At 44.4% G+C, this 13,932-nt stretch overlaps 1 protein-coding gene across 5 annotated transcripts in view; it reads left to right on the top strand.

The window, feature by feature from the left end:
* The window catches only part of tab3 (TGF-beta activated kinase 1 (MAP3K7) binding protein 3), a 261,758-nt gene that overhangs the window by 124,446 nt on the left and 123,380 nt on the right, over positions 1-13,932 (top strand). For all 5 annotated transcript variants that reach the window (XM_038802258.1, XM_038802253.1, XM_038802257.1 and 2 more), the window contains one exon: positions 289-381. In XM_038802258.1, the coding sequence (XP_038658186.1) occupies positions 289-381 (93 nt within the window). The remainder of the gene's footprint in view (positions 1-288; positions 382-13,932) is intronic.

Here is a 13,932-nt window from a genome sequence, read left to right as displayed (position 1 = left end):
CCCTCCCTCCCTCTCGCTCGCCCTCCCTCCCTCTCGCTCGCCCTCCCTCCCTCTCGCTCCTCGATCCACCTTCACCATGCCTCACCCAAGCCCAATCTCCTCCTGTTCCCCACATGTCATGACTCCGTTCCCCTGTGCCCCCTGCACCTCTCCTGCCCCATCCCAAACCCGAGCTCCATAATTAAACTGTTGTTTGCCGGGGTTCAGTTATTTGTGCTTGTTTGAAAGCGATTTTAAAAGTTACTTTGAAATCTTCTTCCTTAATTCTTTCATTTGTGTTCATTTCAGGGAACTTTGACCCAAAAGCCATTAATAATTTCTATGACAACATGGGTCTCACTGGCCCTGTAGGAGCTGTTCCCCCAAAGCATAGCAAAAAAGGTAAGTTATTATCAGATGCTCCATGTTGAGTATTGTTCTTGATGTTTATTTTCTTACAAATGTGTTGTTGACTGTTTTGCCTTCTAATCTCTAGGGATAGCACTATGGATTAGAAAATGCTCATTCTAATTATTAAGTCCCTTGCTACATCCATGAGAAAATGCAATATACCTCTGTTCATCTTTCTGATTCACCATCTACACCCAAATAACATCAGGGAAGTAACTCTTGGATAGCATTGTAGTGGAAGTAGCCTCCATTCAATGAGAACATTCTCTTAATCGAATTGACGGAATAAAATTCAGTCTCCTTGCCTGTCCTTGAACTACATAAAATACATGAAACAGCAGGTTGTTTCATTGCAATTTAAATTTACTAGATGTTGGGGAGAAGGTGAGGTTATTTACAAAAGCCTAATTTATGAATACAGTTTAATCCAGTAAGAAAGTAATATAAAGCTCCTTATTAGTCCAGTTAGACCTTTGATTGGATCTGTAACTATATTTTAAATGTGTGAAATAGACGTGAGTAAAAATTATAAAGTGTATAATTTTTGCAACATTTTGAGACAACAGTTTGGCTCCAGACCATGAAAGAACAATCAACCTTATTGAAAAAGAAATCTATGCACTGTCTTTGCAAAAGCTTATGGATTCTTCCCCATTGTTTTTTGGTTGAATATTCTGTGTGCTAATGACCGTCAGATCCCTTTGATGTTTTGGTGCAAATTCATCCCTTCATGTTACTGATTGATCAGTGCATTTTGTGGTTTTTGTCATGGTTACCGTGGCAAAAACACCTCAGTTTTGGAGCTCTCCATCTGATTGCTTTTTAAGCTTTTATTGTGATCTACAAGAGTCCTTAGTAAAGCTATGCTAAATAAACCTCCACATCTCAGTTATATATTTCCTGAAATCAGATACCTAACACCGGACATTGTATTTCCACTGCAGCCTAACCAGTGATTTTTACGGGTCTCTATTAACTTCTTGCATCTGTGCTTGATGTCCCTATGTATAAAATCTAGAACCTCAAACTTTTTTCCCTTGTTTTATTAACTTAGCCTTTCAATTTTCAAGTTTTGTAATTTTGAATCCCTGTCTGTTTCTCCTTTTAAAGTTTTATCAATTAGTGTGTATGCCCTCTTGGTTATTCTTTCCAAAATGAATCTCATCATATTTATCGTCATTAAATTTAAGCTAATGTCCATGTTTTTACTCTCGATAATCCTAATAGTACGTTTGATAAATAACCTTCATCCCTATTTTTCTATCATCTGTATCATCCTATTGTGCATCCCTAGTTCACATCCGTTACAGAAGAATGGATCCCTGTCACCAACAATTTCTATATTGACAGACTTTCCTGTCATAAGGATGTATCCTATTTTCGTTAACACAGTTGTACCCTTACCCAGCCTCAGCCCTTTCACATGCTTTAAAACCTGCCCTGTTTAGAAATCTATTCTTGGACGCTTTGTCATGAAGCATGCTAATGTTATCTGCGAGGGTATCCCAGCTTGGAACACTGATTTGAGTGAGGGTGTATAGTTTTGTTTTGGTGTGAGGAGATAAATGAAACTCCAGTGAGAGTAAGCAGCCTAGTCGTCATGTAACAATTATTAAAGACTATTAATTCAGGTAAAGAAAAGACACATACACATGAACAGGACTACTCTACGACAATTAAGTATACGATTTGCTAAACACACAACCAGTTTATGCAGGACATGCCCATTGTTCCTAAATATCTCTGTGATCCCTGAAAGTGGCAGCACAGTAGCATAGTGGTTAGCACAGTTGCTTTGCAGCTCCAGGGTTCCAGGTTCAATTCCCGGCTTGGGTCACTGTCTGTGCGGAGTCTGCACATTCTCCCGTGTCTGCGTGAGTTTCGTCCTGGTCTCTGGTTTCCTCCCACAGTCCAAAGAGATGCGGGTTAGGTGGATTGGCCATACTAAATTGCCCTTAGTGTCCAAAAAAAGGTTAAGTGGGGGTTACTGGATTACGGGGATGGGGTAGATATGTGGGCTTGAGTAGGGTGCTCTTTGTAAGGGCTGGTGCAGACTCAATGGGCTGAATGGCCTCCTTCTGCTCTGTAAATTCTATGACTTCTCTTTTAGCCTTCCCCGTTTCCAAAACAACATCCAAATTAAATAAATGTTAAAACCAGCTTAAAGATACCACACAATTCAGGGATGGTACTCCAGTCTGGGAAACGCCTTGTCCTGGTCCAGTGAAGGTATTTAAACTACCTTTGCAAAGGTTCTCCATGCTGCCTTGGTTCTATGACTTTGGCGGCTGTTAGATGTTAAAACTTGGCCTGCAGGCTTGGTGGCCAGGAACTGGTTTCTCTGCTTCTGAGGCTGCTAGGTGTTAACTGGCCTGCCTTGCTTCTGAGGGTCTGGCCAATTATACCTTTGTCCCACTTGATTTTGCTTTTTGTGTATTTGGCTGTCTGCCCCCATCAAATTCCTCAACTCTATTATCATATGTATACTTTTTTTATATATAAATTTAGAATACCCAATTATTTTTCCAATTAAGGGGCAATTTAGCGTGACCAATCCACCTAACCTGCACATCTTTGGGTTGTGGGGGTGTAACCCACGCAAACACGGGGAGAATGTGCAAACTCCACACGGACAGTGACCCAGGGCCGGGATTCGAACCCAGGTCCTCAGCGCCGTAGGCAACAATGCTAACCACTGTGCCACCGTGCTGCCCTATCATATGTATAGAACATAGAACAGTACAGCACAGAACAGGCCCTTCGGCCCTCGATGTTGTGCTGAGCAATGATCACCCTACTTAATCCCACGTAACCCGTATACCCGTAACCCAACAATCCCCCCATTAACCTTACACTACGGGCAGTTTAGCATGGCCAATCCACCTAACCCGCACATCTTTGGATTGTGGGAGGAAACCGGAGCACCCGGAGGAAACCCACGCACACACGGGGAGGACGTGCAGACTCCACACAGACAGTGACCCAGCCGGGAATCGAACCTGGGACCCTGGAGCTGTGAAGCATTGATGCTAACCAGTATACTTAATTGATCTTCTCAATCGTCTAGATAATCTGGCAGATGGAATACAATGTTGACAAATGTGAGGTTATCCATTTTGGTAGGAATAACAGCAAACGGGATTATTATTTAAATGATAAAATATTAAAGCATGCTGCTGTGCAGAGAGACCTGGGTGTGCTCGTGCATGAGTCGCAAAATGTTGGTTTACAGGTGCAACAGATGATTAAGAAGGCAAATGGAATGTTGTCCTTCATTGCTAGAAGGATGGAATTTAAGACTAGGGAGGTTATGTTGCAATTGTATAAGGTGTTAGTGCGGCCACACCTGGAGTATTGTGTTTAGTTTTGGTCTCCTTACCTGAGAATGGACGTACTGGCACTGGAGGGTGTTCAGAGGAGATTCACTAGGTTAATCCCAGAGTTGAAGGGGTTGGATTACGAGGAGAGGTTGAGTAGACTGGGACTGTACTCGCTGGAATTTAGAAGGATGAGGGGGAATCTTATAGAAACATATAAAATTATGAAGGGAATAGATAGGATAGATGCTGGCAGGTTGTTTCCACTGGCGGGTGAAAGCAGAACTGGGGGGCATAGCCTCAAAATAAGGGAAAGTAGATTTAGGACTGAGTTTAGGAGGAACGTCTTCACCCAAAGGGTTGTGAATCTATGGAATTCCTTGCCCAGTGAAGCAGTAGAGGTTCCTTCATTAAATGTTTTTAAGATAAAGATAGATAGTTTTTTTGAAGAATTAAGGGATATGGTGTTCAGGCTGGAAAGTGGAGCTGAGTCCACAAATGATCAGCCATGATCTCATTGAATGGTGGAGCAGGCTCGAGGGGCCAGATGGCCTACTCCTGCTCCTAGTTCTTATGTTCTTATGTTTCCACTCATAATCTATTCACATCTGATTCTTATCAAATGCCTTCTAACCTCATTACTGTGAGAGACTCATCTCATCCGGCCTTTTGAATACAGGCTACTACTGTCTCAAGGCAGATTTCTACCTGTTGCTGGACAGGTCGCATCTCATTATGTTTTGTTAAATTTGTTTTACTGCTGTCGCCAGGCAATTTCATGACAACTTCTAAATTTCAAAGTTACTGTATATTACAAAATGCTGATTGGTGGGGGAAGGACACTAGGATGAAGAATTAGAGAGGAGATGCGAGTTGTGCAAAATACTACCAGAGACAAACTGCAGTAGTAAAGAGTAGTTAAGAAATGGAGATCATGACTTCCGGTGTGCATCATGGAGTGAGTGATCACACAGAGGCAGCTCCTGCCTAAGGTTACAGAAAAGAGCTATTTTTTAAGAAACACGGGTTGGAATTTCGATGAAAAGGCGTAGGTGAATGTTCGAGGAGTACTTTCCCCCAGGAATAGTATGTTTCTTGGTTATCAGACCCTCAGAAACAGTGCAAGATTTGTCTGAAGCAGCAGCAAACAAAAGCCTCTGCAAGCATGCAAGTGGGGGAAGGGCCAGCTTAGAGGTCTCAAGCTGACTTGAGGGCCTTTATGAAAGCTGAATTCTAGCAGCAGAGGGAAGAACTGTGAAAAGATCTCTCCAAGGCCATTGAAGAAGCGGAGACGGACTTCCGGTAGTGGTGATGCGGAGCTAAGCCGCACGTTCAGTGGCTCCCACTATTTTCTGACTTTGGGGCTCTTTTAAGGGCTCGTAGTGGTGCTGTTTGGACGTTTCCCTGTGTGGGAACACTCCTTCTCAGATTCTCCACCGGTGGATGGCCTGGGCTAGGAGTGGAGCGGTCAGAAAATTGGCTTTGGAGACTTCCAGTTGCGGCTATGCGGTGCTAAGCCGCACCGCAGCTCCCGCTACTTAAGGACTTTTGGGCCGATTTGAGGGCCCAAAACGGCGCTGTCTCGACGAATCCCGGTGGGGGAAGGTGTCTAGAGGAGCATTCCCCATAATTTATGGTGCTTACCCGGAGTGGGGCAAAGGAAAAAGCTGCAGCAGCTCCCCAAGAAAAGCGGGGGAAGAAGGACAAAATGGCGGCCGGCGGAACACCCGAGGACTGGTGCAGTCCGTCAAAATGACAGTTCTCCCGAGGTTCTTGTTCCTTTTTCAGTGTTTGCCCATCTTTATCCCTAGGGCCTTTTTTAGAAGGGTGACTAGCAGCATCATGAGCTTTGTTTGGGCGCATGGGACCCCGAGGGTGAAGAGGGTCTTCTTGGAGCGGGGTAGAGATGGGGGGGGGGGGGGGGGCTGACGTTACCCAATCTCTCGGGGTATTATTGGGTGGCCAATGTGTCGATGGTGCGTAAGTGGGTAATGGAGGGGGAGGGGGCAGCATGGAAACGGATGGAGAGGGCATCCTGTGGAGATACAAGCCTGGGGGCCCTGGTAACGGCGCCGTGGCCGCTCCTTCCTACGAGGTATACCACGAGTCCGGTGGTGGCGGCTACCCTCAATATTTTGGGGCAGTGGAGGCGACATAGGGGAGAAGTGGGGGGCTCGATGGAGGCTCCGTTAAGGGGGAACCATAGGTTAGTCCCGGTGAACATTGATGGGGGATTGCAGGGTTGGCACAGAGCGGGCATCAGACAGCTGAGGGACCTGTTTATTGATGGGAGGTTTGCGAGCCTGGGGGAGTTGGAGGAGAAGTTTGGGCTCCCCCCGGGGAACATGTTCAGGTATCTGCAGGTAAAGGCAGGTGGAGGGAGTCCCTTCGCTTCCCGCGAGGGGGGTGAGCGACAGGGTGCTTTCGGGGGTCTGGGTCGGAGAGGGGAAGATATCTGATATCTACAAGGTTATGCAGGAGGCGGAGGAGGCGTCAGTAGAGGAGCTGAAAGCTATGTGGGGGGGGGGAACTGGGGGAACAGATCGAAGACGGGACATGGGCTGATGCCCTGGAAAGGGTTAATTCTTCCTCCTCGTGTGCGCGGCTTAGCCTCATCCAATTCAAGGTGCTGCACCGGGCCCACATGACTGGGACAAGGATGAGTAGGTTCTTTGGGGGTGAAGACAGGTGTGTCAGGTGCTCGGGGAGTCCAGCGAACCATGCCCATATGTTCTGGGCATGCCTGGCACTGGAGGAGTTCTGGAAGGGGGTGGCGAGGACGGTGTGGAGGGTGGTGGGATCCAGGGTCAAGCCAGGATGGGGACTTGCGATTTTTGGGGTTGGGGTGGAGCCGGGAGTGCAGGAGGCGAAAGAGGCCGGTGTGCTGGCCTTTGCGTCCCTAGTAGGCCGGCGAAGGATCTTGCTACAATGGAAGGATGCGAGACCTCCAAGCGTGGAGACCTGGATCAATGACATGGCGGGTTTCATTAAGCTAGAGAAGGTCAAATTCGCCCTGAGAGGGTCGGTACAAGGGTTCTTTAGGCGGTGGCAACCTTTTCTCGACTTTCTGGCTCAACGATAGGGTACGGGGACAGTAGCAGCAGCAACGAGGGGGGGAAAGGGGAGGGAAAAGGTGGGGGGGGGAGGAGGGAAAAGGTGAGGGGGAGGGAAAAGGTGGGGGGGGCGGACGATGACCATGTTTGTTTATTTAATTTAAATTAATTTAAAAGTTCTTTTGTTCATTGGGGTTGGGGGAGTGGGGGATGTGATACATGCGTCGATACGGTCTGGGGGTGTTACAGTTATTATGGGTTATTTTGTTGCATTTCATTGTTTGTCGTTATGTTTTATATTTTCTGTAAAAAATTCCAATAAAAATTATATTTAAAAAAAAAAGAAATGGAGATCATGCAAACAAGGGGGTTGTAAAGCAAGCAGCAGGCCAAGATATTTGGGATGCATTATGGCAAAATACTGAATAAGGAAATGTTGGGAAAAGTCAGCAGGTTTTGCAGCATCTATGGTGAGAAAAACAAGAATTGAATGTTTTGAGTCTACATAACTCCTCCTTAGAGAAGAAGAGCAGTAGAAATGTGATAGATGTTATGCTATTGAAGAGAAGAGGTGGACCAAAATAAGTCAGGGATAGGCTAGATCTCAGGAGAGATTGAATGACAAAGATGTCATGGACTCAAGAAAAAGGTAGTGGCAAGGCAGGCATTATTAGTGGAAGAACATTTGGAAACAGTGATCGTAACGTTATTAAGCTTAGATTAGTTATGAATATGATGACAAAATTAAGTGTGAAAATAATCAGCCAGAGGAGCAATAATTTCATTGAGTTGCGAAGAGTTCTTGCCATGGTATATTGGAATCAAAAGATTGGCCAGGAAAACACTCAATGAACAATGGGAAGCATTCAAAGGTAGTGTGGGGGTGGTGGGGAGAGAAAGGACATCCTAAATGAGAGCTCCATGGATGACTAAAGAAAAATATTTAAATCTAACAAAGAGGCTTATACATGTTGGGTTCATAATTCAGTAGCGAACCAAGCTAAATGCAAAAGTAATGGGGAAACTGAAAAAGGAAATGAAGGGATGAGAGAGCATGTGAAAATAAACAAGCATGTAACCTAGAAGGGATCCCAAAAGTATTTTATAAACATAACTTTAAAAAGATAGTTTTAAACAAAAGGGTACTGTGAATTAGGCTTGTGGAGGCAGAGTCCACGGATGAGGTGCTAATTAGCCATCTGCATCCATCTTTTCTAAAGTAAAGGACTTTTGTTTATGAACTCCCAAAAAGCATTTAATAAAGTACCTCATAAAAAAACTTTTTAACAAAATTAAATTCAGTGGCATTCAAGACGGTGGCCACATGGGTATGAAATTGGTGCTGAACTTGTTCAAAGTAATGGTTTGACCCCAGTTGGAAATTGTTCGGTTCTGCACACCACATTTTATAAAGGAGGCCAAGCAAGGCCCTAAGGGGGCGACATTTATGAGAATGTTACCAAGGAATAAAGACCTCAGTTATTAGAAGGAACTGGGATTGTTCTCGTTGGAGCAGCGAAGGTTAAAGAAAAGTTATTCAAAATCATGAAGGGACCTGATGCAAACTGTGTCCATTCCAAATGTACATTTTTCTAGTTGCTACTCAACCTAAGTGCAGCTTGATTAAGCAACCAAAGCTGGGTTTATGCTAAAGCATTTTTAATCAGTGTCAATCCACTACCTGAGTAGAAACAGAAAATTCTGGATAAATTTGGCATGTCTGACAGCATATGTGGAGAGAAAGAGTTAATGTTTCAAGTCTAAATGACCCTCCTACAGAACTGAGTAACTTGATTTTAAAACCCTGCAAATGACTTGTTTAAAAAACACCAGTGAAAGAAAGGCTGGTTATTGGGCCGTTAAATGGGAAGCATGGTAGTACAGTGGTTAACACTGTTGCTCCACAGCGCCAGAGTCTCAGGTTCGATTCCCGGCTTGGGCCACTGTCTGTGCGGAGGCTGTACGGTCTCCCCATGTCTGCATAGGTTTCCTCCGGGTGCTCCTATCCCCCCCCCATAAGTCCCGAAAGGCGCGCTGCTAGGTAATTTGGACATTCTGAATTCTCCCACCGTGTACCCGAACAGGCGCCGGAATGTGGTGACTGGGGCATTTTATGGTAACTTCATTGCAGTGTTAATGTATGCCTACTTGTGACAATAAAGATTATTATAACTCTTTTTCTTTCTTTCTTTTTTTCTTATAACTTTAGAGTACTCAATTAATTTTTTCTAATTAAGGGGCAATTTAGCGTGGCCAATCCACCTAGCCTGCACATCTTTGGGTTGTGGGGGGCGAAACCCACGCAAACACAGGGAGAATGTGCAAATTCCACACGGACAGTGACTCAGCCGGTATCGAACCTGGGACCTCGACGACGTGAGGCAACAGGGCTAACCCACTGCCCTACCATGCTGCCTATAAGATTATTATAATTAGCGGATGCAGATTTAAGGGAATTGACAAACGAATAGTGGCGACATGAGGGGGAAAAATATTGTTTTGCACAACAGGTTGTTACGATCTGGAATGCATTGTCTGAAAGGGTGATGAAAATAGCTTTCAGAATAACTTTCACAAGGGAATTGGATCGCTACATGAAGGGGGTACATTTAAGAAGACTGAATTGTTCTTTCAAAGAACTGGTGCAGAGGTAATGTGCCAATCAACGCCAGCTGTGCTGTTCCATTATTTGATTCTTTGGTGTCACTCACAAAACAAATTGATTTCTTATAGCATGCTTGTTATAACTAAATATCAAACAAAAATTACTAGTTACAATTGTGTTTACACTTGTACAGTTTGTTGACTTAAAACTGCTTGTCACTTAATCATATTTAGTGCTATCATTCCTTTATAAATCATTCAAATGTCTTATGCAAAGCTTTTGTTAGCCATTTTTCACTCCACTTTCAGATGGGCCAAACACATTTTTGAACAAACAAATTCATTTCACAATAACTTTCAATTTATAAACTGAATTGTCCTTTGCCCCTTAAAGCTTTAGATTTTACCTGTAAACCTTAACCTACTGAAAATCCAGGCATTCTGATTTCTCTAGCTACATTTGTTTCTTTACAACTTTTTTTTACTCCAATATTTTTACCCCAATAAGGACTTGCATAACAACATACAATCAATCAATAACAAAATAAACAAAATACAAACCTCCTAATTTGAGATTTTTTTTCTCTTATTTCCATTAAACTGTTCCCCTTTTCCCTCGCCCCTCATCCCCTATTCCCCCTCCCTTTTCCTGCTGGCAACTAATAGATCTGTAAATAGAGACTAGAACAGCTCCCATCGTGCCCAGAATTATTCTTCTGAGCCACGAAGGACAAACTAAATTTTCTCAAGTTTAAGGAATTCCGCAAGATCCCCCAACCATGTTGTCATTTTTGGTGGTTCTTCTGGCTTCCATTCTAATAAATTTGCCTCCGGGCGATCAATGTGGCAAAGGCCGCCACATCGGCTCTTTACAGTCCTTATCAAGCTGCACAAAATACCAAAGCGTGGCATGTAAAAGTTCTGTTTTAAGAGCATTCGGCAATTCTGATGCAAATTGTTCCTCTCTGATAAAACTCATTCACGGAATGCACCATCTGTCATGAACGAAGGCAAATGTGCATTGTTTTAAAACGGAACTTTAAAAAATGTTTAAGAATATATTTTAGTGGTAGGTAGATCCATTTTGATTAAAAAGCTGGAAGTGCTGTTTCAAGCATTTGTGATTAGTGGCAATCCATCACCCGAGTGACCTGATTTTAAATTACTGAAAATGACTTTTTTTTTTAAAAAGCATACAAACCATTTGCTAGTTATATTGGTGTCAGTTCTGTTGTAAATTGAAAAAGTCTAAAAATTTTAAAACATCACGAAGTCGACAGCTTAATTTTTAGGGCCTTTGTGAAGGCATGCAAATATCATTGAGCAAAAGTCTCATCAGTGAATAATTTGCCTGGTTGGGGGAGGGGAGTCAGTTTTGCTTATAATGCAATATTTTTTGAATAGCACAAATGCTTGTGGAGATTTGATTTGCCCTGAAAGTAATTCTTTCTTGAAATTAATTTAGGTTGTGTTGGACACATTGATTTCTGAAAAACTAGCACAGCCTAACAAACCCTTGGTAGGATGTCTGTTCTTTTTCTTCTTGGGCAGTCCCTCAGGGTCAAGGATGACTCTTCCACTTCAGGGGGGTGGGTCCTACGGTGGTTGAATAGTCCAATCCTGGATCTGCAGACTCTGCCGCAGGTTTGGCAGGTGGTGTTTGATGATGTGGGTGGATGTGATGCTCTGAATTCTGCATGCTCTTTCCACTGCTTACACTTGCCCTCCGTGTGCTCCACCCTGTGACGCTCCAGGTGATTGGCGCCTTCACGAATGCTTCTTCTCCAGTTTGTGTGTTCTCAGGCAAAGGATTCCTACATGTCGTTGGGGATATTGCATTTATTTTGGGAGACTTTCTGAGTGTCCGTGTAGCGTTTCTTCTGCCCTCCTAGTGATCGCTTGCCATTGCGAAGCTCTGAGTAGAGCACTTGTTTCTGGAGTCTTCTGTTGGGCATGTGGGCAATGTGGCCCGCCCATCGCAGCTAGTCGAGCATGACCAGTGCCTCAATACTGGGGATATTAACCTGGGTGAGGAATCTTACATTGGTACGCCAATCCTGCCAGTGGATTTGCAGGATTTTGTGGAGGCAACATTGGTGATATCTCGCCAGGAATTTGAGGTGTCTGCTGTATATTGTCCATGTTGCTGATGCCTACAGGAGGGCGGGGCTACAGCTGCTCTATATACCATGAGCTTGGTGCTGGATTTGAGGTCTCGGTCTTCGAATACTCCGTTCCTCGACTGTCCGAAGACTGCACTGTTGCATTGGAGTCGATATTGGATTTTGTATTCAATGTCTGCTCGCACCAAGAGACTCCTGAGGTATGAGAAATAATCCACATTGTCCAAGGGCTCACCATGGATCTTGATGGTTGGGGGACAGTTTTGAGTGGCAAGAGCGGGCTGGTAGAGAACCTTTGCTTTTGGATGCCAAGTCTGAGGCCGATGAATATATTGACAGTGTGCACATACTCTGGTGTTGTCTGCATTTTGCAACTCCATCAAGAAGTTGGGGTGGTCTCGGTTCTGGCCTGGAAGTGTAGGAGGTTAAACAGTTCCCCGCTTGTTCGTTAGGTTACCTCCACTCCAGCAGGGAGCTCCTGGGTGATGGGGTGGAGTGTTGCTGTGAGAAAGATGGAGAGGAGCGTTGGTGCTGTGACGCAGCCCTGTTTGAGCAAGTTTGCACACTTATTGGGTCTGTGGTGGTTCCGTTAGTGAGAATCATGGCTTGCTAGTCATTGTGGAGCAGGCGGAGAATGGCGACAAATTTCTATGGGCTGCTGAATTTGAGAAGGATACTCCACAATCCCTCATGGTTGACGAGAGTTGAAGACCTTTGTGAGATCGAAGGAGGTCATGTACTGAGGTTTATACTGCTCCCTGCACTTTTCTTGGATTTGTCGTGTGCTGAACTTAATGTCCATTGTGCCTCTTGATGGGCGGAAGCTGCACTGCGACTCGGAGGAGCTCTTCAGCCACTAGGGGGTGGTGGTTGAGGAGGGTTCTCGCAATGACCTTTCCCATGATGAAGAGTAGAGAATTCCTTCTGTAATTTTTGCAGTCAGACCTGTCTCCTTTCTTGAAGATGGTCACAATTAAGGCGTCTCTGAGATCACCTGGGCATGTTCTCTTTGTTCCAGACAAGGGTGATGAGATTGTGGATTCTTGTCAGCATGCCTCTCCTCCACATTTTAATACTTCTGCAGGGATTACATCTACACCAGAGGCCTTGTTGCTTTTCAGCTGTCGGATGGCTTTTTCAACCTCACGAAGAGCTGGGGTTGGGCTGCGTTGTGTCGATCGTGGAAATTTGATTTGCCTTGAATATAATTTTTGCTTCAAATTCATTCAGGTTGCACTGGGCACATTGGTTTAAGGTAAATTACACTGAATAACTAGCACAGCCTAACAAATCTTTTGATAGGATAATGTCTGAAGGTGTTTAATGGTAGTAGCTAATTATTCTTAAATAAGAGACAACAGCAAAGAAGACCTGCAGTTGGAATGTAAAATGCTCAATGCACTGTTGCTAATTTGCAACGTGTGCTTTACACTTAATTGCTCTGTTTTGTAACCTTTGCTCTAGAGTTGCCAAGTACCTTTATGATACCACCACGAGGTTCAAGTGCTGATCAATAACTCTATACACCAGTTAGTAAGTTTCAGATCGAAACACATTTATTATATACACAGTCAATCGCTACTCATGCATAAAATACTACCCTCTAGACTATCTCTAACACTAAAAGGCCAATACTTAGCTTTGGAAACTGGCCCACCAGGTCAGGGGAACAAATGGCCTTTCATTCGATTTTGAGTCTGCAGGCTTCCAGCTGGTATGGACTAATGGTTAGGAGCGCCTATCTCGTAGCGTGTGTTGACTGGACACTTACTTGGTTGGTGCAGCTGCTAGGCAGGTCACGGTCAAGGGTTGTTTCGAGCTGCTGAGAGACCCTGCCAAGAAGGATGAATTGAACTTGGGGACTCTATTTTATAGTCCCCAGGGGTTTTGCGCCCTTTTGGGCGGTCCCCGGACTTGGTTCTAAGTGATTGGACAAGGGATTGATTTCTCCAATACTGGAGCTGTTCCCTGATTGCTGGGCGGTTCCTATGTGTCTGTTGGCCTTCCTTTGTCCTGGCTCCCGCTGGCGCCGGGGAGTCTGGTTTAGTCTCGATTACTCTTAATGTTTCCAATTGTTCCCGGGGATCGCTCATTAATATGCAGATAGTTGCTGGTTTCAGGTCTGTCTGGGTTTCTGCAAGTCCTAATACACAGGAAACCTTGTACCCGCTTGTTTCCCTGTGCCTGACTGAATTTCCCTGCGTTCTTAGCGGGCATCCATTTTGGAGTCGGGTAGTGGCCAACCCAGGTGGCTTTGCTTTGGGAAAGGAGAATAATTCTAACTTATTAGAGAGTCCAATATTTGGCCTAGCTCTTCTGCTCTTATAAAACCTATTACGTGACTCAAGCAATACCATGGGAAACTTTAAATATAATGCGTCTGGTTGTGCTTCCTGCCTCAAGTGGTGGGTGCTGTGATCTGTAGCTTAAAATTTGGACCAATCC

This window comes from Scyliorhinus canicula, chromosome 7 (genome assembly GCF_902713615.1).
Source record: "Scyliorhinus canicula chromosome 7, sScyCan1.1, whole genome shotgun sequence".
Classification (NCBI taxonomy): Eukaryota; Metazoa; Chordata; class Chondrichthyes; order Carcharhiniformes; family Scyliorhinidae; genus Scyliorhinus; species Scyliorhinus canicula.
The sequence above is the reverse complement of the archived record's forward strand: the minus strand, read 5'-3'. Positions and strand labels throughout refer to the sequence as shown.